Source organism: Neofelis nebulosa, chromosome 11 (assembly GCF_028018385.1).
Source record: "Neofelis nebulosa isolate mNeoNeb1 chromosome 11, mNeoNeb1.pri, whole genome shotgun sequence".
Classification (NCBI taxonomy): Eukaryota; Metazoa; Chordata; class Mammalia; order Carnivora; family Felidae; genus Neofelis; species Neofelis nebulosa.
In genome coordinates, this window is record NC_080792.1 from 39611938 (window position 1) to 39638394 (window position 26457).

The 26457-nt window shown below is 37.4% G+C and overlaps 1 protein-coding gene across 1 annotated transcript in view; it reads right to left on the minus strand.

Moving 5' to 3' along the window:
* The window catches only part of ASXL3 (ASXL transcriptional regulator 3), a 177591-nt gene extending 172448 nt beyond the window's left edge, over nt 1-5143 (minus strand). Inside the window, exon 1 of the mRNA XM_058692400.1 lies at nt 4953-5143. Coding sequence (XP_058548383.1) covers nt 4953-5006 — 54 coding nt within the window. The 5' untranslated portion in view covers nt 5007-5143. The remainder of the gene's footprint in view (nt 1-4952) is intronic.
* Between the last annotated feature and the right edge of the window lie 21314 nt (nt 5144-26457).

Consider the following 26457-nt stretch of genomic DNA (forward strand, 5'->3'; position numbering starts at 1 on the left):
AGGAAATAAAAAATTAACAACCTAAACACTAGGCCTAAGTTCACATTTCTCATTTATTTCAAACACGTTTTTCCCAACTGGAAACTCAAAACAGGCAGAGAGACTGCTAAACTCTTTTCCATCTTTCAAATTGCAAAACGAAAATTTAGGTTCCACATCTGAAAGAAGAGATGATGAGATGCAAACATAAAGAGATGATGTTACATGTACAGATGATAGAAAACAGCTGAATCAAACCAATGGAAATGTAAGCGAATGAAAATAAAACTCCATTTGCCAAATACGTTAGCCAGGTTCATAAGCCAATAATCACCGTCACGATTATGCTCATGTGCACCTTTGGGGCTTACCTCAGATCACAAGTCAAAACGTTCTCAACTGTGAAGGCCTGATCAAAACCTGAAATCTAAGCACCAGCAGCACAGTGAGAAAATGCCAAAACCAGTACCAATGCTCTCTCCTCCATCCCATGTTCATCATTCCTGAATAATTATATTTATTTCTAAAACACAAAGACAAAAGACAAGGCAACCAGTTAAGTTAACAATTATGAATTGTTTTCTATTTTAACAGCTACCAATGCCATTTGGCTTTATTTCACAGAAACCCTAAGAGTTTATTTAGCATATAATGCATTATGCAAAAGAATGTCTGTGCTAAAGATTCACACAGATTTCCTTTAATTAATAAGCCCCACTTAATTTTTAATAGAATATGATTTACAAAATTTCAATTTACTTAAAACCTTCAGTAACTCTGCTATGGCATAAAGAGATATGTATCTGTTTTCTCCTAAGAATGAGGCAAATTTGCCATTAAATTTTTTTCCCCAAAGGTCACCTTGAACTACAAAAAAAAAAAAAAAGCCCTACTAATAGTCATTATCTTTGGGAATGTACCTAAACTACAAGCAAATAAATCAGCCATGTTACCAAGCACAAAGCTATTTAAGATTGTTAAGATTTATTTTCAGGTGCCAGTGAGACTAAACAAAGATTGTAAGGAATGAAACAAACAGAAAAAACCCAGGGAACAAATTAATACATTGAATCATTATCTTACCAGCAGCATTCCCTATAGAACAAAGTGATGAAACTATCAAAAAGCACTTCTCAAAGCAACAACATTTTCGCATATCAAAAAAAAAAAAGAATTAACCTAGAATAAATATATAAATAACAGTATGTTCTGTGTTAAGCCAGTAACAAAGAAACCCCTTAGTGCAGTAAAACAAAGTCTTGTCAAATCCCCATTTTTTACAAAGAAGCATGAAGATCCTTTCACAATGGTTTAAACTGTATTTATAGTAACAGAGTGAAGACTTGAGATAAAAGTCAAAAGGATTAAAGTCAAAGCCCCAGCTCGACATGAGTTATGGTTTTGATTTTTATTCTTATTGTGGTCTACAAATATTAAGACAGAAGATACTTCCATGTGATTGTGGGATCCTCTGAGACTCTATAACCTTAGAAGAGCAGATAAAACGAATGAAAATGCATCTGGTTTGGGAGCAGCCTCCATATTAAATGGCAATGCGCAAAGTAACCACCACAACTGCAGAAGGCTGAGGGGGAGTGGGGAGGCTGAAGGCTGAAATTTCTGCAACTGATGCAGGGCAGAAAAAAAAAATGAAAAGAAAGAAAAGAAAAAGAGAAAGAAAAAAAAAGATGTGGTATTACTGCTTTAAAATGGCACCCTGTTAATAATCACGACATTCCTGAAAATACAGAAAAATTATACTACCATTCCTTCTTTCCTGAGCTAAGCAAGCTCACCACATACAAACACTCCATACTTCTGCAAGAAAACTGGTAGGGCTTGATAGCTGCATCTCTATCTAAAGCAAAATCCCTGGAGTTGCCACTCAGAGTTTGCAGATTTACGAACCACACACTTTTCTCACAAAGAAAGAAAACAAAATTTCTGTTGTCGACTGGAAGTTCTTACTCTACAGAGAACCATTCTTCTTCCACATTTTTTTTCTTAAAAATGAATGCAAAACTACATTTAAACATAAGCTTTTGGTCACAGTTCAAAAAATGTATTTTGCATTTCCTCTCCCGAAACCCTCTCTTTCAAGATAATCTCTCTCTCACACACACACTCCAGTAGGAGATATATATTATATACTGTATGATTGGAAGGTTATTCTTAATATTAATTTGGATACTCTCTCCTTTCAGTTCCCATATTGCAAGAACCACATGCATATTTTCCGTTCATCCTTAGTCTCTACTTTTAAAATCAGACACCTGGTTTAACACTTGATGTCTCAAGAAAAGGCTAAAAGTCCTTAATAACAACAACCACAGCAAAAGCAGCAGGGGCAGTGTAAAATATGTAACGACAGTATTTTTATATCACAGAAATGCCCTCCCAAAAGGCATTACTTTTTAAATGCGTGTAAATTAAAACTATAATTATAAGAGTAAAAATGGTTTTCATGCAAGTTGGTAAGAGAGTTTAAGTCTATATGTATTCATATAATCATAAAGAAAATACTTAAAAGTCACAATTGCCCAAATGGATCCTTTTCTCTTTTATTCACGAAGTAAGCCAAGAATGATCATAAAGCCACAATTACAAATCACAAATTCCTGAGAAAGATATTTCCAGTACAATTACTTGCTATTTCATTCAGTATTTTATTTCAACTGTCACATTTTGAATACATACACATTTGTGCAACTACCAGGGGAAAAATAACTTGAACCAAATTGAAAAATTACCATAACTACTAGTTCAATATGTCTGGTTAAAATAGAGACATCTGGTCTATCATTAATTCTTTTGTGTTGATGACTCTTAGTGTGTCTTTTCCCATCAATGAACTTTTGCAAGAGGAAAAGGCAACTTTTAACAAAAAGATGCGACTCAAAAATCCATCTCAAGATTTATCAATACAGATCTATTATGATTAGATCAAATAAAGCACAGTACTTTCAGGAACAGTAACAAATACTGTTGAATACAAATGGTTAGCTTTAAATTCCATCAGAATAATGTTATTTATTAAATAATTCTCTGCAAGCAGATATAGGTAATTCATGAATCATTATTTTAAAATATTTATAAGTCAACTCTTTCGCTTGTTTAAAACACATACACTGAAGCTCTATAATAATACTTGATTGCCACTCCAAGGAAACTGAATAATGCATTTTCAGAAGCCCTGCACACCCCCACACAATTCTGAATTAATGGCTGAGCAAACAATAAGTAATGTACTATGCTCTAGCAAAAATTCAGTGATAACATCAATCTGGCATCTACTTAACACGTACTGCTTACTTTTCACATATTCCTCACACATAAGTTTCCTTTCCCAGATGCAGTTCATTAGACAATGACTATCACCTGCCCATTCATCCACAGACAGTGAGTGATTCAGTAATTAACACAATCACAGATAAGGGGAGAAATCATAACATACACTACTGCAAATTAAGAGATGAGGTAAAGGGGCCCAGCCACTCCAGCTTCCAATAACTAGATTGCAATTAAAAAGGACTTTTGTCACTTCTTCCTAGGGTAATAGGGTCAATTATTTAAAACCCCTTGCTCCAATCCAGAGACAAACCAGTAAGGCCCTTCAACCAAACTCAGATAATTACTTTTGACAAATGTTCTCCTTGAGCATGATGTAGTTACTCAAAAGCTTAAAAAAAAAAAAAACCAAACAAACAAAACAAAAAACAACCCACAGTCATAGTAAAACAATCTTTACAAAGTCAACCCAATAACATGTTCTTTGGTCTCGCCCCCCCTACTGCCCCCCCCCAAATTGCATGCAGTCTGCCTTCTTTCAGCCAATTTATAAAAGATAGTAAGTTGCTAAGTAAATATTTAATTTATGCAGCCGAAACCCTGAAAGGCTGAGCTTCAAATGTAATGCTTTGCATTCCCGTGAGGCACACAGTACAGAAATATCCTTTTTAAAAATCCGTTTACAGCTGTCCTTTAAAAGAAGAAAAAGAAGAGAGAAAAAGAAAAAAGAAAGAAAGAAACCCACACATACACATGCATCAAACCAAAGACGCCGACGCCCCTCTGCCAACCAGCATTTCTATAGAGACATTCTTTCGATGATTAAAACGTAAGCTCCGAAAGGTTAAAGAAAAGCAGCCAAGTAACACCGCCCAGGAAGCCAGCATTAAAACACACCTAGCTGTACACTCTTAATAACCTCCCACTACAAATGACACTGACCCAACTTCACCAAACACACACACACTCGCCCCGACACACACACACACAAATTGCACACACGTGCACAGAATGTACACACAAACATCGAGCAGAACACAATACCTACAAAACACAAACGAACTTGATCCACACAAAACATGCACGTATCAGTGTGCATGCATAATGCACACGACGCGGCACACGGACACGCACGACCTAGCCCACATGCACACGCCCCACAAGTCCGTGTCGGACACACACCGTGCATGCACGTGTAAAATGTATGAACTCACAAACGCCGAACACACACACAGACCGTGCACAGAGAGTTATTGATGAAATTCCGGGAGGTGGAGGGGCCGGGAGGGAGTGGTAATTGCCACACAAAGGTCTCCGGAGCGGCAGAGAGGGAAGTCGAGCGGGCCGAGCGCTCGGAAATTCACCCGTGGCGAAGGCACAGCCGAGCCCGGAGAGCGAAGTACCGGGAGAAGTGTCCCGGGCGGTCCCGGGCGCCGCTGGCGCGGGGCTCCCCGAGATAATCGCTGCGCCCCTCCGCGCGCGCACGCACACACACACACACACACACACACACACACACAGGGGCCCCTGGGCGAGCCCACTCCCGCAGAATAACAAAGAGCAGGAGCCCGGCGAGCGGGCGGCGGCTCGGGCTGGAAGTGGCCGTCTCCGCCGCCGCGGGCCGGCGCGGGGCGAGCGGCGGGGCCGGCGGGACGCGCGGGCGGCGGGCGGGGGGCGGTACGTACCAGGCGGGCAGCCTCGGCCCAGGTGCGGTCCTTCTTCTTCCTCTTGTCTTTCATGTTTGCATCTCATTGATGGTTCTGATGATGACGTGGGGGATTCCACGGGGTGCTCGGGGTTCGGGCGCGGAGACAATGACCCAGTGACCCGGTGACCCGCACTCGCTCCGCGGGGGGAGGCGCGCGGGCGGCGGCGGCGGCGGGTGGGAGGGATGGAGCGAGGGGGTGGGGTGGGGTGGGTGGGGGCGCGCGGGCGGCGGCGGCGGCGGCGGCGGCGGCGGCGGCGGCGCGCGGCGGGCGGGCGGGTCGGGGGCGGGGGCTTGGGCGGCGGCGGCGGGGCCGGGGACAGGGGCGGGGGCGGCGCCGGCCGGGCTCGCTCGTGCGGGGCTCGCGCTGCGCCGCCGCCGCGGCCGCCGCGGTGACAGCTCCGGGGATGCTCCGCTCGGCCCCGCTCACAACAATACACTCTGACGTCACGGGGAATGGCGACGCGGCCGCACACTCGCCGCGCTCACACTCGCCGCGCTCACACTCGCCCTCTCGCGCGCGCACACCCGCGCACACTCGCCGCGCGCCCCCCACTCCAGCCACGCCCTGAAACCCTCGCGAGACCCCTCTCCCTCCAGCCCAGCCCCCCAAGTCCACGGGGCGCTGCCCGCTGGGTGCAGGCCGTGGCCCCGGGGCCCGCGAGGGCGGAGAACCGGAGACACGGTAGCCTTTGGAACTTGTGTACAAGTCCGTTCCGCAACTCGAGGCTTCTGTCCTGTGCGCTCACACTCACACACACACACACACATTCTCACATAGTCACTCCGCACTACTTCCCTCTGCTGGACTCTTAACCCTTTTCTGCTTGGCTGGGTGGATTCCCAGAGCCTTGCTGCAAGGGTACAAAACCAGCCTCTTAACAGAACTCGTATCGAATGTGCAACTTGACTCAACATTAACCATCTACATCGTCTTAAACAATGCAAGACCAGAGAGATGTGGCCGTGGAGCGGTGCCTTGCTGTGCCTAAGCGCTAATTATGTTTAAATATCGTACGGTCATCATCCCGTAGCGTAAAACGTGAGGCATATGTAAACAACGGCACAGCTAACGCTTGCGTGTTTTTTAAATTATTTATAATTGCCGGGTTTGGGATGCATGAAGAGTTGGGTTGTTAACCTGGTTAGCGAACTACAAAATGTTATGTTAAGACTTGAAAGTTTACTATAACCTTTCCAACTTCTTAGACCACTGGTAAATTGTTTAGGTCAAGAAAATTACTGTTAAGCAAAGAAAAGAAGGGGTCCTATGACCTACACATTAATTTTGCGTGCATTTATCTTAAGTATCTAAAAAACAAAGAGGGCACTCATACTGGATTATTTATGTAAGGTTATTTCCTAAATGTGATAATAATGGTATGTAAATAGTACTTGACATTTTTTCATATACATTATCTCATTTGACCCTTTCAAAACAAGGCGCTCAAACATAGATCTTTATGTCTACTGCACGGAGGAAGTGAAACTCAAAAACATTACATTGCACGTGAGATCTCTTGCTAAATCAGTTTTAAGAACCGAACCCAAATCTTTTGACCCTACTCCCATGCTGTTTCTATTACTCTAAACTGCAATACTTAAAAATAAATACCCCTAACTAGAAATGAACATCTACATCTACTGAAAAAACGTATGCCCAAGAATGAGAACGATACTAGTAAGGTGATTCCTTTGAGAATAGTGTCAAATGACTGAAGTAATAGAAATGTTCAATTACTAAAAATTAAGCAGAGGCCGTTCACAACCATAAAGAGCTGATTATTTTAATTCTTTTAAAAGATTTACTTTATTAATTCATTATAATAGGAAAAAGCTATGCATCCTTTGAAGGAAACATCTCAAAATTACCTCCAGTTTCCTACTTTCTTTTTTTAAAAGGATTTAGAGAACACACTGAAGTTATCCCTAGGGGAAGAATTTACCCATGCAATTTGCATAACTCTATCCAGGTGTATTATATTTTTACTTTACATTTCAAATATATTAAATTTGAATCACGTTCACATCTGCTTTTATTTTCAACAATTCTCTTTATAACTAAAGTAATTGATACATTTCAAAGTACTCTCATACTAATGTTTTTTCTTCTATTCAGAAATACCTATTTTAAGCAATCAGACCATAGCATATAATTTGTTATTTTCAGTGAAATAGTGCTTAATAAAAAGTTTTGCAGCCAGCTAAAGGAAAATACTTCTTCGCTTGCTTTGCGGTAACTTATTATTCTTTAATAAACAATTCTGGTTATCACAGAAGAGAACATATATCATCCCCCTTAAGCGATGTAAATTGATTATACGTTAAAAAAAAAAAAAACCTAAAACTAAATGCTATTATTCGTGTACCTGTTCTTTGACATGAGCTAAATATAAATAATCAATATTCTGAAGACTCTTAGATTCTATCTCTACTTTTGGATATTTGAGTATAAATAGTCTGTGGTAGGTATGTCCACTTAAAGACTTGTGTTCTATGCCAAAATAATTTATTTCACAGAGCACCAGAACAGAGGTGGGCCACCATTGTCTAGAAGTTGTTGCTGTTGTTATATTCCTTTCTTCTACATTTACATTTGCACATCAGGCCCTACTTTTCCTTATGACAATCTCTCAATAAATGTAGTGGAAGGAAGGAGCATATGAATCCATTACAGTTCTTTTACAGTTTAGTAACTTATATGAGTATCTTTTTAAAAGGTAGAAAATAGTGAATGTCACAAACGTACAAGTAAAATTATGTGAAAATTAAGAAAAATAACTCTCCGCTGTGGACATTAAAGAAGGCTTTCAGAAAGAGATGTCCTTTAGAGTGGGATTTGAAAGATGGGAAGGATTTGAACATTCACGTTTGTAGGCCAGAGGAGAAGCTTTTCCAAATAAAGTGCAGTAAAAGAACAATTTAGAACTAGAAAAATGCTCAAATGGGTAGATGAAATATACCAAGTGCTGCTGGCATTCATTTCAATTTCATATAAGATCACTTGTATTTTAAGAACCCTTCCTTAAAATGAGGAGGAATAACACAAAGAACAGAGGTTCCAGTGAGAACTGCCCTATAGATTCTTCCTTTTCTGAGCTCTCCATCCAATTAGACAGAATAGGGATAGCTCCAAAGTTCATTTGGCATGTAACAGCTCCTTCTCTGCATTGCCCAGCTTTCTTTATTCCCATTCCTGCTTTTAGGTTCAAAATTCAACAATTCACACTCCCGTTGTGCATGTCTACCTTCACCAATCCCAGCAGACCTTTTCATCTCCAGGAACGTTATTTTTATATTACGAGATGTGTAACAATTGATAAAGACTCAATACCAACCAAACCCAAACAGTAATAAATATCAATTTATATAAGACAAAATACAGGTGATGCTGTGCTGGATAAGGGTTAACGGTCATATGAGACTCCAATACTAAGAGAAGAGAGACCTGAGAATATGGGGATGGAAGTATCAGGACTGGTCTCAGGAAATACAAGGTTTTACTATGAATCTTCATCAAAGTGTTGACCAAATATGAGGGAGTTGAGGCGTGTTGCAGTCAGGAATAAGAGGCAGGGTTTGCCTTCATTGCCAACCCACACACCCATTGCATGTGGAAGTCTAGAATTAATGGAAGTCTCTTCCACCCTTCCCCCCCCCACACACACATGCCAGCCAGCAGCACAATATGGAACAGAAGGTGGGGTGGGAAAGTAATAACAAAAGTTGAGAGGAGAGAACGGAGGCAAGGGTTGCCAGGGGGATGGAAGAGTTCTTCAGTGGTCTTGATAACCATGTAACCTGAGTTTTGTTTCTGAAATATATTTATTATGTATAAGCTGAGAATCTCTGAATTCTTCAAATAAGAACATTTAATAAACTTATTTTTCCTAAACATCTATTGTTAATGATCAATCAGGATCTCACTTGTCTGGAAATTCCATGAAGGTTGACACCTTGTCCACTTTGTCTGCTACCCAATTCATTGAATTTCTAGCACGAAACAAATTACTTGTCATCATCTGGTCCAGAATAAATATTTACTGAATAAAAAAAATAAGTGGGAATTTAGTAAATTGATCCCTTTTATTGTAAATACAAGTCCAGTCAATCAAAATCTATTTCTTTTCCTCATCATAGCAAAATGTTTTCTTTTTCTGTCCCTCTCCTATATTTCACTGAGCAGATCAGGAGTAATACAAAGCGAGGTGAAATAAAGCCAAATATCAGCATTATTAATTATGTATAGTCAGATATTACTGACTGGAGCTCCTAAAGGCTAATGAATTATGACCTTGTTTCTCCTTTTCTAATCCTGCATATGCGATGTAATGCACTTTTCAAGGCTCTCAATATATTCAAAGTCAGTTTATACTATGAATATAAACATTAGCTGCACTCCAGGAACATACAGAAGTGTTTTAACACTATTATCTGAGACTAATTTTATCAAAACTCATGGCAATTCTTCCACTAGGAAATAAGTGGATTAACTGTGATTATTTTGTTTCTTTACTCGAAATCTACAATAGTTCAATATGCTGAGATTTTAGTGCACTATAATTATATACATGTAGCTAAAAAGAAAAAAACCACTTGTGAATTTTCTTCAAAACTTTTCTGTAGCTGATTTTGTTTGAATTCTCAATGCATGTAATTTTTTTTTTAGTTGATTAGCACTATTTTGACACTCATTTTAAATTCTCTGGTCAATCTGTATTATTATTACATTTCATCGCACTGATTAAAAAATAAACATTTTCATGTTTTATGTGGAGATTTAGGCATTCTTAAATCTGAGGAGAAGTAGAATAAAGTGGCTCACATATTTTCATAGTTTTCTTCTTTTTCACTTAAATTGCTCTTTTTTTTCTGCTTTATCTACTTCCTTTGTGAAATCACACACTGCTTCTGAGTAGAGCCCTTCATTCAAGAATTTACCTTTTCCCCCTTTAAACCCTTAATTAGGCATAGAGAACACAGTCTGATTTATGGCCTAGTGTTTAACAGGACTCACGCTTAATCCATTACACAAAGAGGGATACACATATTCCCCAACAGCACCACTCATTAGTTTATACAAAATGAAAAAACACTTAGGAAATGTAAATAAAGCTTTGCTCGATACTATCTTCTTATGCATATGTAACGTGATCAGAATATCAACATTACGGTCTAACAGCTTTTTGCTTATTTTCAAAACTACAAATTAGATTTCTCTAGGTAAACTCTAATTCAATCCTACATTCAGTGGATAAGAAGGAAAATTACATGCTGCTAAATTCATCTTTGTGTGGAAAGAATGTTTTTAGTTCACAAAGGAAAAGACTAGAATTCTGATTACAACTGTTGTCTCAGACTCTAATTCACAGGAAAAATGGCCGTGTTACTGATATTCTGCTTGCCTCAGTTTCCACTTGTGATCTAGACATTTTGGATCTTTACTACAGAGTTAATCACCTCTTGGTCTAAAAAGGAGGAGAGTCTCCAGAGAAAAGAATTTTCTGCTAAATAATGCGCATTGATCAAAGTTCTTACCAGCTGATTCAAATGATTCAAATTCACATTTAGGCAAGGTATCCCCAGGGAAAAGGATCAAAGATAGTTATGACATTTAGATAACAAAATAATGAATCATGCATTTGAACAATGGGTGACTTACCAAAGGGTGACTTTTGTGGTTGAGACACCCAAAACAGAATTTTGGAGGCTCCAATTTCTTCCAGTAATTTCTTCCAGTAATTTTTCACCTACCTGCTATGGTAGGTTTTACCGTAAGGTATATAAAGTATACACCATAGGTATTAATCTAGTAGCGGAACTTCCTCTTCATTTGTGCCTAGCACTGAAAACTCAAAGGAAGATACAAGGCCATTCTGCAACTTTTACAAGGATGGAGTGAAGTGGGGAAATAGAGTTCCTTTTGTAACTGAAGAATTCTTATTGCTTTCCCGTTGAGTTTTATTGCAGGGGACATGGCTGATCATCTTAGCCAACACACTTCCAGTAACCATGGGGTGACATGATTGATTAGCCAAATAGCGGGAATAACTGGAAGATCTCTTAGGAGCCCATTGTAGCCAAGGAAATGCCATCCAATTGTCTACTGGTTTATGTGATGAGAGAAAAGAAGTTGGGGGGTGGGGGTGGGGAGTTGCACAGAAATTGCCACCTCCACTCAGAGTCTCACCTAGCAGTGAGGAAAGGCAGCGGAATGGTAGTTCAGAAGAGGGAACAATGACCCTGCAGTGTCTGAAATCTGCCCAGGATTTTCATTGCCCCAGTGACGCTTGGGGTGGGGGGTGGAGCTAAACATATTTGCCTTTTATGTGAGAATAGAGAGATCCAGAAAAAGAGATTCTTGTTCACCCACTCCCCCTGACTTTCTCTATCACATTTAGGCAAGGTATCCCCAAGGAAAAGGATCAAAGATAGTTATGACATTTAGATGTCAAAATAATGAATCATGCATTTGAACAATATCTGGATTGAGTTGCTGGTAAGAACTTTGATCAATGCGCATTTTTTTAGCAGAAAATTCTTTTCTCTGGAGACTTTCCTCCTTTTTAGACCAAGAGGTGATTAACTCTGTAGTAAAGATCCGAAATGTTTAGATCACAACTCCTCTGCCTAACCCATAAACATTTATTTAATTTCCATCTCATAAAACTAATTCCTTCTCCCTTTCTATTTGTGGGCTTATTACTGCATTCAGGTAAGGAGTGTTTTGCTCTTGTAAAAAAATTTTTTTAAGTCTTTTTATTTCTGTTCTTTTTTTTTACTTGAGGTATAATTAACATATAATAAAATGCACAGCTCTCTAGTGTTTTAATGACTTCTGATAATTGTATACACCTCAGTAACTATCATTCACAGCAAATGCAGAACATTTCCATCACTTCTAGAATGTTTCCTTACGCTATTTTCAGTCATTCCTCACACCTCAGAGAAATAACCACTTTCAGACTTCAATCACCATAGATGAGTTTGGCCTGTTAATAGCCTGTTAATATTTCCCCCTGCCTGTAGCTTGTCTATTCATTTTTGTAATGGTGTCTGGTATTTAATGAGGTCCAATTCCTGATTTGTTTCTTTTATGATTAGGGCTTTTGAATATTGTCCAAGAAATCTTTGCTGACCCCAGCTTCAAGAAGATATTCTTCTATTTTTATACCCAAGTTTTGATATTTTCTTATATTTTCAGAAATCGTATTTGAATTTTATTTGGGAGCTATTTACTGATGATATATAGAAATAAAACTGGTTTTTGAATGTTGATCTCATAGTGTCATCTTGCTAAATTCACTCATTGGCGTTATCATAGATTCAAGGAAAATTTCTATGTCCATAATTATGTTGTTTACAAATAACAGAAGTTATACTGCTTTTCTGATTTAATGCATTTTATTTTTTCTTGCTTTCTGTAGTACATGCAAAGCTATTAATTCACCCTACTGTTTCTCTGAATCCATTTTATTAAAGTTTTATCAATTTTATTGAGGTCTAATTTACACACCACAAAGTTACCCAATGTAATTATAAAGACGGATGCTTTTACTTTTGTAAATTTATATGGCTGTGCAACCATAAACTTAATCTATTTTTAGAAACTTTTGATCACCCCCTCAAAGTACCCTCATGCCCAGATGAAGTCAAACCCTGCTCTTACCTCTAGGGCATGTAATCACACAATGTGTAGTCTTTAATGGTCTGGCTTCTCTCACTTAGCATAATCTATTTTACATATGTCCATTTTGTTGCATGTGTCAGTACTTTGTTTCTTTTTATTTCCACCTGGTATTCCACTGCATGGACATACATTTTTGTTTGTCCATTCACCAGTTAAAGGACTTCTGGAATGTTTCCAGTTTTGACTATTGTAAATACTACTCCTATGAATATTTTGTATGGAAATTTTTATGTGGACCTATATTTTCATTTTTTCTTTATAAATACCTACAAGTAGAGCTACTGTATCTTCTCATAAGTATATAAACTTTTAAATTGCTATATCTTAGTTTAAATATATGTTTACATTTTTTTCATTTATTTTTTAAAAAAAATTTTTTAACGTTTATTTATTTTTGAGACAGAGAGAGACAGAGTGTGAACAGGGGAGGGGCAGAGAGAGAGGGAGACACAGAATCTGAAACAGGCTCCAGGCTCTGAGCTGTCAGCACAGAGCCTGACGCGGGGCTCGAACTCACAGACCATGAGATCATGACCTGAGCCGAAGTCGGATGCTTAACGGACTGAGCCACCCAGGCGCCCCTATGTTTACATTTTTAAGAAACTGTCAAACCAGTGTCCAAAATGACATTCATTCTTTGATGAAATGAATATCCAAATATTTTTCCCATTTTTATTGTGTCATTTATGTTATTATGAGTTTTAAGAGTTCTTCATATATTTGGGGTGCCTGGGTGGCTCAGTCAATTAAGCCTCCAACTTTGGCTCAGGTCATGATCTCACTGTTTGTGAGTTTAAGCCCCGCGTTGGGCTCCGTGCTGACAGCTCAGAGCCTGGAGCCTGCTTCAGAGTCTGTGTCTCCCTCTCTCTCTCTGTCCCTCTCCCATTTGCGTGCTCTCTCTCTCTCTCTCAAAAATAAATAAACATTAAAATTTTTTTAAAAAGAGTTCTTATGTATTCTTTATATGAGTCATTTATCAATTATGTGATTTATGGTATTTTCTCCCAGTCTATGACTTTTCTTAATTTCTTAATGGTATCTTTTGAAAAGCAAAATATTTTGACTTTGATCAAATCCAATTAATCAGTTTTTTTTTTTCTTTTATGTAGTAGCTATATGGTATCATATCTAAGAAATCTTTGCCTAACCTGGGGCACCTGGGTGGCTCATCAGTTAAACATCTGACCTTTGATTTCGGCTCAGGTTATGATCTTACAGTTCATAAGATCGAGCCTCGCATCAGGCTCTATGCTGACGGCACAGAACCTGCTTGGGATGCTCTCTTTCACCCTCACTCTGCCTCCCCCCATTATGCTCTCCCTCTCTCTGTCTCTAAATAAATAAACATTTCGGGGGTGGGGGGAGAAATCTTTGCCTAACCTAAGATCACAAATATTGCTCTTATGTTTTCTTCTAGTTTTCTAATTTCAGCATGTAAATGTTTGTATATGATTATGAGTTTTAGTGTAGATTTTGTGTATGGTATGAGGTAAAGTTATCAGTTCATTGGTTGTGACATATGGATATCCAATCATTTCAGTACCGTTTGTTGAAAAGAATATCCTTTCCTCCATTGAAGTGTATTGGCACATTGGTTGAAAATCAATTGACCATAATTATGTAGATATTCTTCTGGGCTATTATGTTACATATATATGTATTCTTTATCTCTCTGTTGAGAGAGATCGAGATCTAGATATTCTCTCTATACACATATTGTATTTAATATATATATTTTTATACCAATATCACATTTTGATTATGATAGCATTATAAATTTTGAAATCAGGTTGTATAAAATCTTCAGTTTTATTCCCCTTTTGAAGTTGTTTAACCTATTCAAAATTCCTCAAATTTCACCTAAATGTGAGAATCAGCTTGTCAGTTTCTGCCAAAAAAAGAGGTGGAAGGAAGCTGCTGGTATGCAGCCCCTATCAAAGCTCTCCTCTGTTTTCTCCCTTGTGTCACTTTTGATGAGAAATCTGCAGTAGCCCTCATCTTTGATCTTGAGCAACTTTAGTATAAAGTTTTTGAAAAAAAAAAATAAAAAAAAAAATAAAGTTTTTGGGTAGTTTGCTTTGTGTTTCTTGTGTGAGGTTCATTGAGCTTCTTGCATCTGAATTCACAGTTTTCACCAAATTTAGGAATGTGTCAGCCATTATATCTTCAAATGGTTTTTCTAGTGAGTATTTAACGCTCCCCACCCTCCCCACTAACTGCACGTTTTCTTTTTTTTTTTTTTAATTTTTTCTTCTTCAACGTTTTTTATTTATTTTTGGGACAGAGAGAGACAGAGCATGAACGGGGGAGGGGCAGAGAGAGAGGGAGACACAGAACCGGAAACAGGCTCCAGGCTCGGAGCCATCAGCCCAGAGCCTGACGCCGGGCTCGAACTCACGGACCGCGAGATCATGACCTGGCTGAAGTCGGACGCTTAACCGACTGCGCCACCCAGGCACCCTAACTGCACGTTTTCTAAAGAAAGGGGTGATGTCTTTATTGCCAGCATCGTAGCATTATGATTAGCCCAGGGTTCAGTACATATCAGCTGTTAAGCAATATCTGAATGAACTAATACACGAACTGCTAAGCACAACAAAGACAGCATTTGTTCTACTCACTTGTTTTGATTAAGTAGTGTGTCTCCGAACATCACATTAGTGGGATCATATACCATCAGGTGGATCTAGGGTTGCAAAATTAAATGCAACCATCAAGCGAGGACACTCTAATAAGACCTCACCATTTTCCCTTGCCTTTTTTTTTTTTTTTTTTTTTTTGTAAATGCTGTCATTCTCACATTTGAAAAGAACAAGAAAAAGACAAGGAAAAAGTGAGAGAGAAAGTTGTGGAAAGGGAAGAGAAGAAAGGAGATAGATTTGGTCTTTCCTTTTCGATGCCTTAATGACCAATACGGAATTTTCGGACCATCACATCTACAAAGCTACATTAAGAGGACTTTTATTGATTTATTTTTATGGATAAATATAGTCAAATATTTGTCCATGTTAAAGACTATACATATGTGGAAATGGATGGTTCTTGGGGTTGTTCCAATTGTAACAATAGTCACCGTTTATTGAGCACTTATGCCATAGGGGCTATTATAAGGTCTTGTCTTGTAATTTGCAAGAATGTTATGAGTTATACAACATTATTATACCCCTTTTAAAATGAGAGAGTGAGATTGCGGAGAGATTAAGTAAATCTTGCAAGAGTTCATACAACTTGCGAGTGACAGAGCTGAGATGAAAACTTTATGCAATGAGTCAAAATTTTCTCCAGTTAAGTGCACCTCAACATGTCAGTGTGCATTTTTTCTACTATAAAATATTTGCCTCTTCTGTTTAATAGTGAAAATAAGGCTACATATTTTTAGGATATCTAGGATTCTGCTGCAGTATATATGCCACAAAAAAAGATACTGAGTCAGTTAAATTATTTAGATAACTTATCCATATACATTAGTAAAAGAAGCATGTGCTTCCCTGTTTTCTTCATTTTGTGTGAGTAGGTATGTTTATTTAAAATAACATATGTGCAACTTAATGAAAGTGCATTCCATAATGTAAGGAAATTACAGTAGTTTTATTTTCCAGCATAGCAACAAGATATAAATAGATACTAATAAGTAAAATTAGGTTAATTGCTGAAGAAAGTATAATTCTTAATAAGGTTGCATTATATAAATGTGTGCACATGTAAAAGTCCTTTAATATACATGGGCTTTGCTGCATCGGCGTGGAAAATTGTCAGCTCTGCCCCTCCTAGCTGTGTGACCACAGGCAACTCTCTTCCCGTTTCTGAGCCTCAAATTCATTGGCTATAAAATGAGACTAATAATTTGTTACTTATGATAAAGGACCAGATAAGGTAATATGGGAAAGAGCTTTGAAAACTGGGAAGCACAATACTTTCCTTAGGTATTTAATAATTATTGTGACTAATAATCATCCACAATAAAAATATATTCAAGGAAAAAAAATTAAATAAAACTACATAAAATTAAAAAAAATACCCAACACGTACTTAACTTTCTTAGGATCTTTGAGACAATTACTTTTTAATAAACTTAGCATTTTAGAATAGTTTTAGATTTATAGAAAAACCAATGATAAACAGTCTCCCCATGCCCCACACCCATTTTCATTTGTCACAAGTGATGAATTAATATTGATATATTGTTATTAATGAAAGTCCATACTTCTTTCATATTTCCATAGTTTTCTCCTCACATCCTTTTTCTGTTCTAGGAACTCATCAAAGATTTGACCTTACATATAGCCATCAAGTTTTCCTTGGCTCCTTTGGGCTGTGACAGTTTCTCAGACTTTCCTTGTTTTTGATAAGCTTCAGACTTTTGAGGACTTCTGGACAGATATATTTTCAGGTATTTTGTAGGATGCTCCTCTCCTGGAATTTGTCCAATATTTTTCTCATGCTTAGATTGGAGTTATGGGATTTTTGTGAGGAAGATCACAGAGGTTAACCACCATTTTCATCACATTGTTACAAGAGTACATGCTATCAATGTGATTTATCACTGTTGTTGGCCTTGATCATCTGAGATGGAATTTGTCGGATTTTTGCACTGTGAAGTTTCTTTTTCCTCTCTTTTCCATACTATACTTTTTGAAAGGTTGTTAGTATGTGCAACCCACACTTAAGGAGAGATAGGTACATTACTGGATATTTCTGCATAACAAATTGTATATCCTCCACATTTTATTTATTTGATCATTATGAATATCATTAAAGTTTATAAACCAAAGGAAATTTATTTATTTTTGTATTCAAAATGTTCCAAATTGGCCATTGGGAGCTCTTTCAAATGACCTCTATATCTTTTTGATATACCCCTATTATTGTATTTTTTTTTAAATCATATCTCTACTTTCTAGCACTGTAGGATGTTTTAGTCTCATCTTGTATATTTCCTGTCCTGGTCATAGAATCAGCCACTTCTCTAAGAAATCCTCATTCTTGTATGAGAGAATGGTATTAGAAACCAAGATTTGAGTGCCAGGTGTGAAAACACCTGAGGTGTTTTTTCTAGCCCTTCTCAACTGACAGAGTAAGGAAATATATGTGTGAATACTAACCTAGGTACATACATGTATCTCTGTATCTGAATGTAACCATCTGTATGTATGTTAAGCTAAACATGAATTCATATAATTAGTCTTCAAGAAATTAATTACCACATGGATCATTCTAGCCTCCTCTCCTTGGCTATTTATAACCTTCCACTACGACAGTGAGAAACCTTGTTCCCACCATCTGCCATGTATTTATTTAATTGTTCAATTCCAGTATACATGCAAAGCTATATTAGAACTATTACCAAGCACTGCCATGGGGGGGGGGGGGAACCTTCAACAAAAACATAATAATGTTGCCCTCTACCCCTTTAATGACATTGTTTCATACATTTGTAATAAAGCTAGATTCCTTTGTCGTATTCTGCATTCCACTTTGTTATTCTATAATGTCATGTATCCACCATTATGGGATCATACTGTAAAATTCTTGAAAGAATTCTCTGTGCTTCATGTATTCAAACCACTGGCTCATCCCCCTGAATCCCTGGCAAACACTGATCAGTTTACTGTCTCCATAGTTTTGCCTTTTTAAAATGTCATGTAATGGGAATTGTACAGTATATAGCCTATTTATACTGACTTCTTTCACATAACAATATGCATTTATACTTCATCCATATCTTTAATTGGCTTGATGACTCATTCCTTTTTGTATATTCTGAATACTGTTCCATTATATAGATGTATGACAGTTTATCCAATCATCATTCAAAGGGCATCTTGGCTGCTTCTAGTTTGGGGTAATTATGAATAATGCTACCGTAAACACTTGGGTTTTGTGTGGACATAAGTTATCAACACATTTGGGTAAATACCAGGAGTGCAATCGATAGATCATACAGTGAAACTATTATTTCACTTTGTAAGAAACTGCCAAAAACTGTGTGCCAGAATGGCTGTAAGATTTTACATTCCCTCCTGCAAGGAATGAAAGTTCCTTGTTGCTCTAAATCCTCACCAGTTGTTTTTCTGGGTTTTAGGCATTCTAATAGGGGTGTAGTCATATCTCATTGTTGATTAAATTTGCATTCCTCTAAGGACAGACAATATTGAGCATCTTTTCATATGCTTATTTGCCATTTGTATGCCTCATTTGGTGAATTGTTCATACATATCTTTTGGCCAATTTTTGTCCATTTTTTTTACTGTTGAGTTTTAAGAGTTCTTTGTATATATTTTTTTATTTTAATTTTTTTAATGTTGATTTATTTTTGAGAGAGAGAGAGAGAGAGAGAGAGAGAGAGAGACAGAGCATGAGTAGGGGAGGGGCAGAGAGAGAGGGAGACACAGAATCTGAAGCAGGGTCCAGACTCTGAGCTGTCAACACAGAGCCCAACGTGGAGCTCGAACACATGAACCGTGAGATCATGACCTGAGTTGAAGTCGGACACTTAACCAACTGAGCCACCCAGGCGCCCCAAGAGTTCTTTGTATATTTTAAATAGAAGTTCTTGATCGGATATTATTTTGTAGCTAGGTTCTCCCAGTCTGTAACTTGTTTCTTCATTCTCTTAATAGAGTCTTTCTTGGGGCAGAAGTTTTAAATTTTTAATTAAGTCTATTCTACCAATTTTTTTCTTTCATAGATTGTGTTTTTTTGCGTGTGTTGCAGCTAAAAATTCACCACCAAACCTAAGGTCACATACATTTTCTTTTTCTTTTTTTTTTTTTTTGCTGAAGTTTTAGAGTATTACATTTTACATTTAGATGCATGACCCAGTTTGAGTTAATTATCATGAAAGGTGTAAGGTCTATGTCTAGGTGCTTTTTTTTTTCTTTTTTTGCACGTGGATGTCCAATTGTTCCAGTATAATTTGCTGAAAAAGACTATTCCTTTTCCATTGACGTATCTTTGCAACTTTATCAAAGATCATTTGAGACACAATTATTTGTTTGTAGTTAACTTGGTTGTTTAAAAGATGGTGCCATGAGGTCAATATTGAAGTCTTAGACAAAGCAATTTGGATTCATACAAAGCGGAATATATGTGCCTCTGTATGCTGGGAGTTTTCTAGTCTTCTTTTTTTTTTTTTTTAATTTTTTTTAACGTTTATTTATTTTTGAGACAGAGAGAGACAGAGCATGAGCGGGGGAGGGTCAGAGAGAGAGGGAGACACAGAATCGGAAGCAGGCTCCAGGCTCTGAGCTGTCAGCACAGAGCCCAATGCGGGGCTCGAACTCACGGACCGTGAGATCATGACCTGAGCTGAAGTCGGACGCTTAACCGACCAAGCCACCCAGGCGCCCCAAGTTTTCTAGTCTTCTAACTCTGCCTGCTGATGCGCCGATGTACATTCTTGCTTATAAAGAGAAAATATTGTAAGTAGTTTACTCAGGTAAACCCAGTACCACCAAATATATATTGTGAAGATGGTGGGTTTTTATTGCCTTGCTGGGTGTAAATCAAAACAAAACAAAGATAACCAGGGGATAGGTAAGTATGTGCTGAATTAGCAGCCAAATAAATGTTGAGTACTCGAAGTCAGTTGTTCTTTCCCAGTATGCAGCAGAATCGCAGGCTGCTTTTCATACTGCAGCACATCATCCTGGCTCCTGGAGCTAGGGGGAAGGGTGCCATGAAAAACTGAAGGAAAAAATATATATATTCTGCTGCTGGGGTGCATTATTATCCCAGTGCTTCTCAGCTCCCAGCAGTGAGGAGTCAGCCTCTTGCCCTAAACTTTATGGCTACAGTAACTTACGCTACCACACCCCACCAACGGATGAAAATGTTTCTGATCATCATCAGGTATCTTTTTCCTCCTAATAAAAGAAACACCATGCCTTGGAATTCTTGCAGCAATAAAAAAAAAAATTAAACCACAAATGCCTAAACAAAACAACAAAAACCCTATTCACATTCATTTTTGCAAGATAAGTCACTTCTATTTAAAAGCAAATAAAAATAGCATCAGCCCAAGCTCTGTCCTGCCCCATAGCTTTGAAATACAATTGAATAATAAAAGAGGTTATGATGATGTCTATCTCTGAAAGTGCAGCGTCTCTTCCTTGAATACACAATTAACACAAAGGCAATAGGTACATCCATAACGGTGAGTTCATAAAACCCACTTCGGAGCCCAAGTCAATGTCAACAAATTTCTCTCCTGTGAGATGTGCTCCTTTAGAATTTTGTTGGCTTGTCAGCTGTTTCATTAATATTTTATAACAGAAAGTAAATGTCTTGAGATTCCAGAATCATCACAATCTGCCCCAGCTCCACGCTATTGGTTATTATAATGTCATCACAATCCTTTGATATATGTATAGAAGCCTCCTTATAGGGAATAGTTTCTATTCTCAGTTTATACATATGCAGAAGTGAGAAAACCTATAAAATTCAACTTTAATGCAACTGAAGGTTTGGAAGGCTGTTCTGGAAATGTGTGTACATTTTTGTCTTCTGCATGGTTCCCATGGCAAAAGGTATTCAGCACCTTTTTCAGGCAACTTCAAGCCTCTTGAGTTTTTCATCTTTTTTATCTGGCCTCCTGTTTACAAATTGATAAAGAAAATATTAAAATGGAATGAATATAAATAGCAGCTGTAGAATGTATTCTGCCAAGAATACATCCCCTGTTAGAATTGCTAATGTATTAGAACTGTTTTATAGGGGAAAAAATACTTTTTATGACATTTCTTAGTGTAGAATCCACTCTAGCTGTAGTTGAAACAGGATTGTCTATATATACAGAGAAATATAGATTAAAGTGGGAAATTTAGGTAAATAGTAGAGAAATTTCCTTTCAAATACACGTTTTCATATAGCAGGGGTCCAGTAATTACTAATGGAATAGAAGTGATATTTAGGAAATAAATTACTATTAAAAATTAATTTTTTCATGCTAGATGTATGCATAAAGAGCTTTAGTCTTCACCTTTTTTACCTTAAAAGTGTTTAAACAAAGCTAAAAGCTGAATGAATACACGTACATAGTCCACTTAGCTTCAATAATTAAAACTAACATATTGTTATTTTTGCACTTGCTCTATGTGTGTTTGTCTCTTTACGTGTAAATAGCTTTAGCATGAATTTGTGAGTTTGTGATGAGGAAACTGTCTTGTCTCCTGTACACATTGGTGTGGAGTCTTCGAGTACAATTAGCTTTAGGCAAGACCCAGTGGGGACTTACAGGGTCAAATGCAGGAGTTTCGCAATACATTTTGCTAAGCATACGTCCCAAAGAGTTTAAAAAAAAATCGAAATCCACTATATGTGCCACTATACCACTATATGCAATATTTATATAATAGCAAATCTATGTATTACTAAACATACATAAATTACAAAATTAAAAGAAATTTCTAAAGATTAAATAAATAAAAAATGAGAATTAAATAAAAAATTTAAACCACAAATACCTGAACAAAACAGCAACTTATTATTTTATTTTCAATTTAATGATACCAAATATTTTTGCTGTCATCGAATATCAAATAATCAATATTAGTTTGTAGTGAGAGCACAACAATTAAGAATATTATATTATTTTTAACAAAACAGTTTAATTCTAAGCTAACTTCTTAATTAACTAATTGAATTAGAAATAAGGCTAGATTAGTTCTAAATTAGGTTTACTTCAAGCCCTATTTTTAATGGCTATAGAACTGAAAAAAGTACTTCACAAAAATGCATAAAACTAATGGAAGAAAGATTTCATTGGCTGCATTTACTAAATTATGATACACATCTTTCAACTACATTTACCAGTAATGAAAAGGTTTTTGCTGAAGTTCACCTAACATATTTCCATTTTCTTCAATGCCAATTAGTTGCCTTAGCAAACTAATTGGAAGTTGTTGGATTTTAATCATTTTAGCAGGGTGGTTAAAAATAAATTCCTAAAATTTTTCACTTGGAAGATTAACAGGTTAGAAAATTCTGTTTCCAAGCTTTGCTTTGTTTTTAATTTGACCAGATATGAACATCTTTTCTTTAGAATTGAAGTATTTAATATTATTCCAGCAAAAAATTCACTTAATGATAATATTTTCAAACATCTATTTTCAACATTCTCTTTTATTCTATGAGATTCTTTTGAAAAGTAGCTATTTTATCAATTATTGTTAAGATAGTACCTTAGAGCAATATAACTAAGTACGTATATTTTTTATGTTTTAATCTCTGTAGATAGTATACTTTAAAATTTTTATTTTAAGTTTACTTATTTATTTTTGAGAGAGAGCGCACACATGTAGGGGAGGGGCAGAGAGAGAGAGAGAGAGAGAGAGAGAGAGACAGAATCTGAAGCAGCCTCCAGACTCTGGGCTGTCAGCACAGAGACCAACGTGGTGGGGCGTGAACTCACTAACTGTGAGATCATGACCTGAGCTGAAGCCGGACACCCAACCAACTGAGCCACCCTGGCTCCCCTGTAGATAGCATACTTTTGACAGCCATGTTTTATCATATAAAAAATCTACAAAATTGGAACATATTTTTTTTTCACAAGGAGTTAGAAAATTTACTATAAGCCAAGGTTCTAAATGTATGTTGTGCCTGATGCACTCCCTCCTTAGAACTGCAGGGAGGAGAGACACTAAGGGCAGTTGAGTGATCTTAAACACCTCCCTATTTTCTTTGTCGATGGCTGCTTCAAGCCAAGAAGAGTCCATAATAAAGTCACCTTGACCATCAACGACTTGTTTATGCTCTCAGAACCTTTGCTTTTTTTACAAAATATAATTTACTGTCAATTTGGCTTCCATACAACACCCAGTGCTCATCCCAACAAGTGCCCTCCTCAAGGCCCATCACCCACTTTTCTCTCTCCCCCACTCCCCATCAACCCTCAGTTTGTTCTCTGTATTTAAGAGTCCCTTATGGTTTGGCTCCCTCCCTCTCTGTTTGTAACTTTTTTCCCCCTTCCCTTCCCCCATGGTCTTCTGTTAAGTTTCTCAAGATCTACATATGAGTGAAAACAAATGGTATCTGTCTTTCTCTGACTGACTTATTTCACTTAGCATAATACCCTCCAGTTCCATCCACATTGCTGCAGATGGCAGGATTTCATTCTTTCTCCTTGCCAAGTAGTATTCCATTGTATATATAAACCACATCTTCTTTATCCATTCATCATTGATGGACATTTAGGCTCTTTCCATAATTTGGCTATTGTTGAAAGCACTGCTATAAACATTGGGGTACATGTGCCCCTATGCATCAGCACTCCCGTATCCCGTGGATAAATTCCTAGCAGTGCTATTGTTGGGTCATATGGTAGTTCTATTTTAATTTTTTGAGGAACCTCCACACTATTTTCCAGAGTGGCTGCACCAGTTTGCATTCCCACCAACAGTGCAAGAGGGTTCCTGTTTCTCCACATCCTCGCCAGCATCTATAGTCTACTGATTTGTTCATTTTAGCCACTCTGACCTGTGTGACTTGGTATCTCAGCGTGGCTTTGATTTGTATTTTCCTGATGATGAGTGACATTGAGCATCATTTCATGTGTCTGTTGGCAATCTGAATGTCTTCTTTGGAAAAGGGTCTGTTCATGTCTTCTGCCCATTTCTTCACTGGATTATTTGTTTTTTGGGTGTTGAGTTTTGTAAGATCTTTATAGATTTTGGATACTAGCTCTTTATCAACTATGTCATTTGCGAATATCTTTTCCCATTTCGTCAGTTGCCTTTTAGTTTTGTTGATTGTTTCCTTTGCAGTGGAGAAGCTTTTTATCTTGATGAGGTCCCAATAGTTCATTTTTCTTTTAATTCCCTTGCCTTTGGAGATGTGTCGAGCAAGAAATTGCTGCAGCTGAGGTCAAAGAGGTTGTTGCCTGCTTTCTCCTCTAGGATTTGGATGGTTTCCTGTCTCACATTCAGGTCTTTCATCCATTTCAAAGTTATTTTTGTGTATGGTGTAAGAAAGTGGTCTAGTTTCATTCTTTTGCATGTTGCTGTCCAGTTCTCCCAGCACCATTTGTTAAAGAGACTGTCTTTTTTCCATTGGATACTCTTTCCTGCTTTGTCAAAAATTAGCTGGCCATACATTTGTGGGTCCAATTCTGGGTTCTCTATTCTATTCCATTGGGCTATGTGTCTGTTTTTGTGTCAATACCATAAATATTGTTAAAATGTCAATATTACCCAAAACAATCTGCACATTCGATGCAATCCCAATCAAAATTGCACCAGTATTATTCTCAAAGCTAGAACAAACAATCCTAAAATTTGTATGGAACCACAAAAGACCCCAAATAGCCAAAGCAATATTGAAGAAGAAAACCAAAGTGGGAGGCATCACAATCCCAGAGTTTAGCCTCTACTACAAAGCTGTAATCATCAAGACAGTATGGTATTGGTACATATTTTTATTAAAAAAGGAAATACATAGCTCATCTTTAAGCTCAGTGATTCTTTTAAGTACTTCTCTATGGATTATCTCTTGGATAATCTTCCTGTATGGTATCATGGTCAGCCCTGATAACTTTATAAGGTGTTATAAAGATTTTACTATTTAAGATCGTGTATGCTTTCAGTCCATTACGTCACAGTACACTAAATAACTTAAAACTAAATAAATGATTTACAGGGCCCCTATCAGGCCCTTCATGTAATATAACTATTTTTCTTCTTTTCCTTCATTTCTTTTCATACATACACCAGCATCACCCTATGTATTAAAAATAGGTATGTGTATTATTTTTTCCATTGTCTTTCTTTGATCAGAAAAAAAGTTATAAATAAGGACAACCTAATTGTTTCCAGCTCCTCCATACCATGATCTTACAGGTTCCCTGCGACATGTGCATCCTTTTGTAAAGACCACAGCTATAAAGGATATTTCAAACTTGGATGTGATTCAGGCAATCTTTAGTATCAGGAAGTACAATAAGTCTTGAAGAACATCTATTTCATGAAGTCTTACCTTGGATCAGGGTTCAAGAAGGCATCTTTCAAGGAGATCTGATAGGAGTAACCCACCAGATCTAGCCCTTTGGAAAGAAGGTTGGCAAGAAAGAGCATGATAATACTTCAAACAAACTGTCATTTATGCTGTAACAGAGTATTGTACCATGCAGCTCACAGATTAAAAATCAAGATGATAGCAATCAGATAGAGCATGCAGAAAACAGAAGCCAAGTGTGCCTGAAGGGCTTGCCCCGGCATACCTGATAGATCTTTAGCTCACAGTGGAGAAGTTGGATAGGAAAGGAGTGGGAAGGACTGACAGAACATAGTAGCCATGGTGGGCTATTAGATCACACATATGAGTTTGACTATTCCAATTATAACACATTGGGTGTTATAATAAATGCTATGCTATGTACTTTTTCCCTTGGTCAGGATTGGCTCCAAATTTTAAGGAGATTGCACCTGTAGCACTTCTGAGAAAGAGCCAAGAAAGAGACTGATAACAATGTAGAAGAAAATGCTATAATATCCCATAAGATATTATTTAAAATATTTGTGAAGCCTTTGAAAAGTAGTATGGTGAAACTCAGCCAAACTTCACATTCAGTGTAATTGTCAAGTTACTTTATGTGCTTATCTTTATCTATTGCATTATGATTTCCTGCAGGGACTACTGAATAAAAAGAACTTCAGATTCTGACCTAGGTTTGGAAGAAAATCCCACCATATACAACTGTGCGAACTAAGGAATTTGTATAGCCATTGTGAGTTTCCATTTCTTTAATCCCTACCTCACAGGTTTCTTCTGAAGATTAAATAAAATATTTTAAAATTCT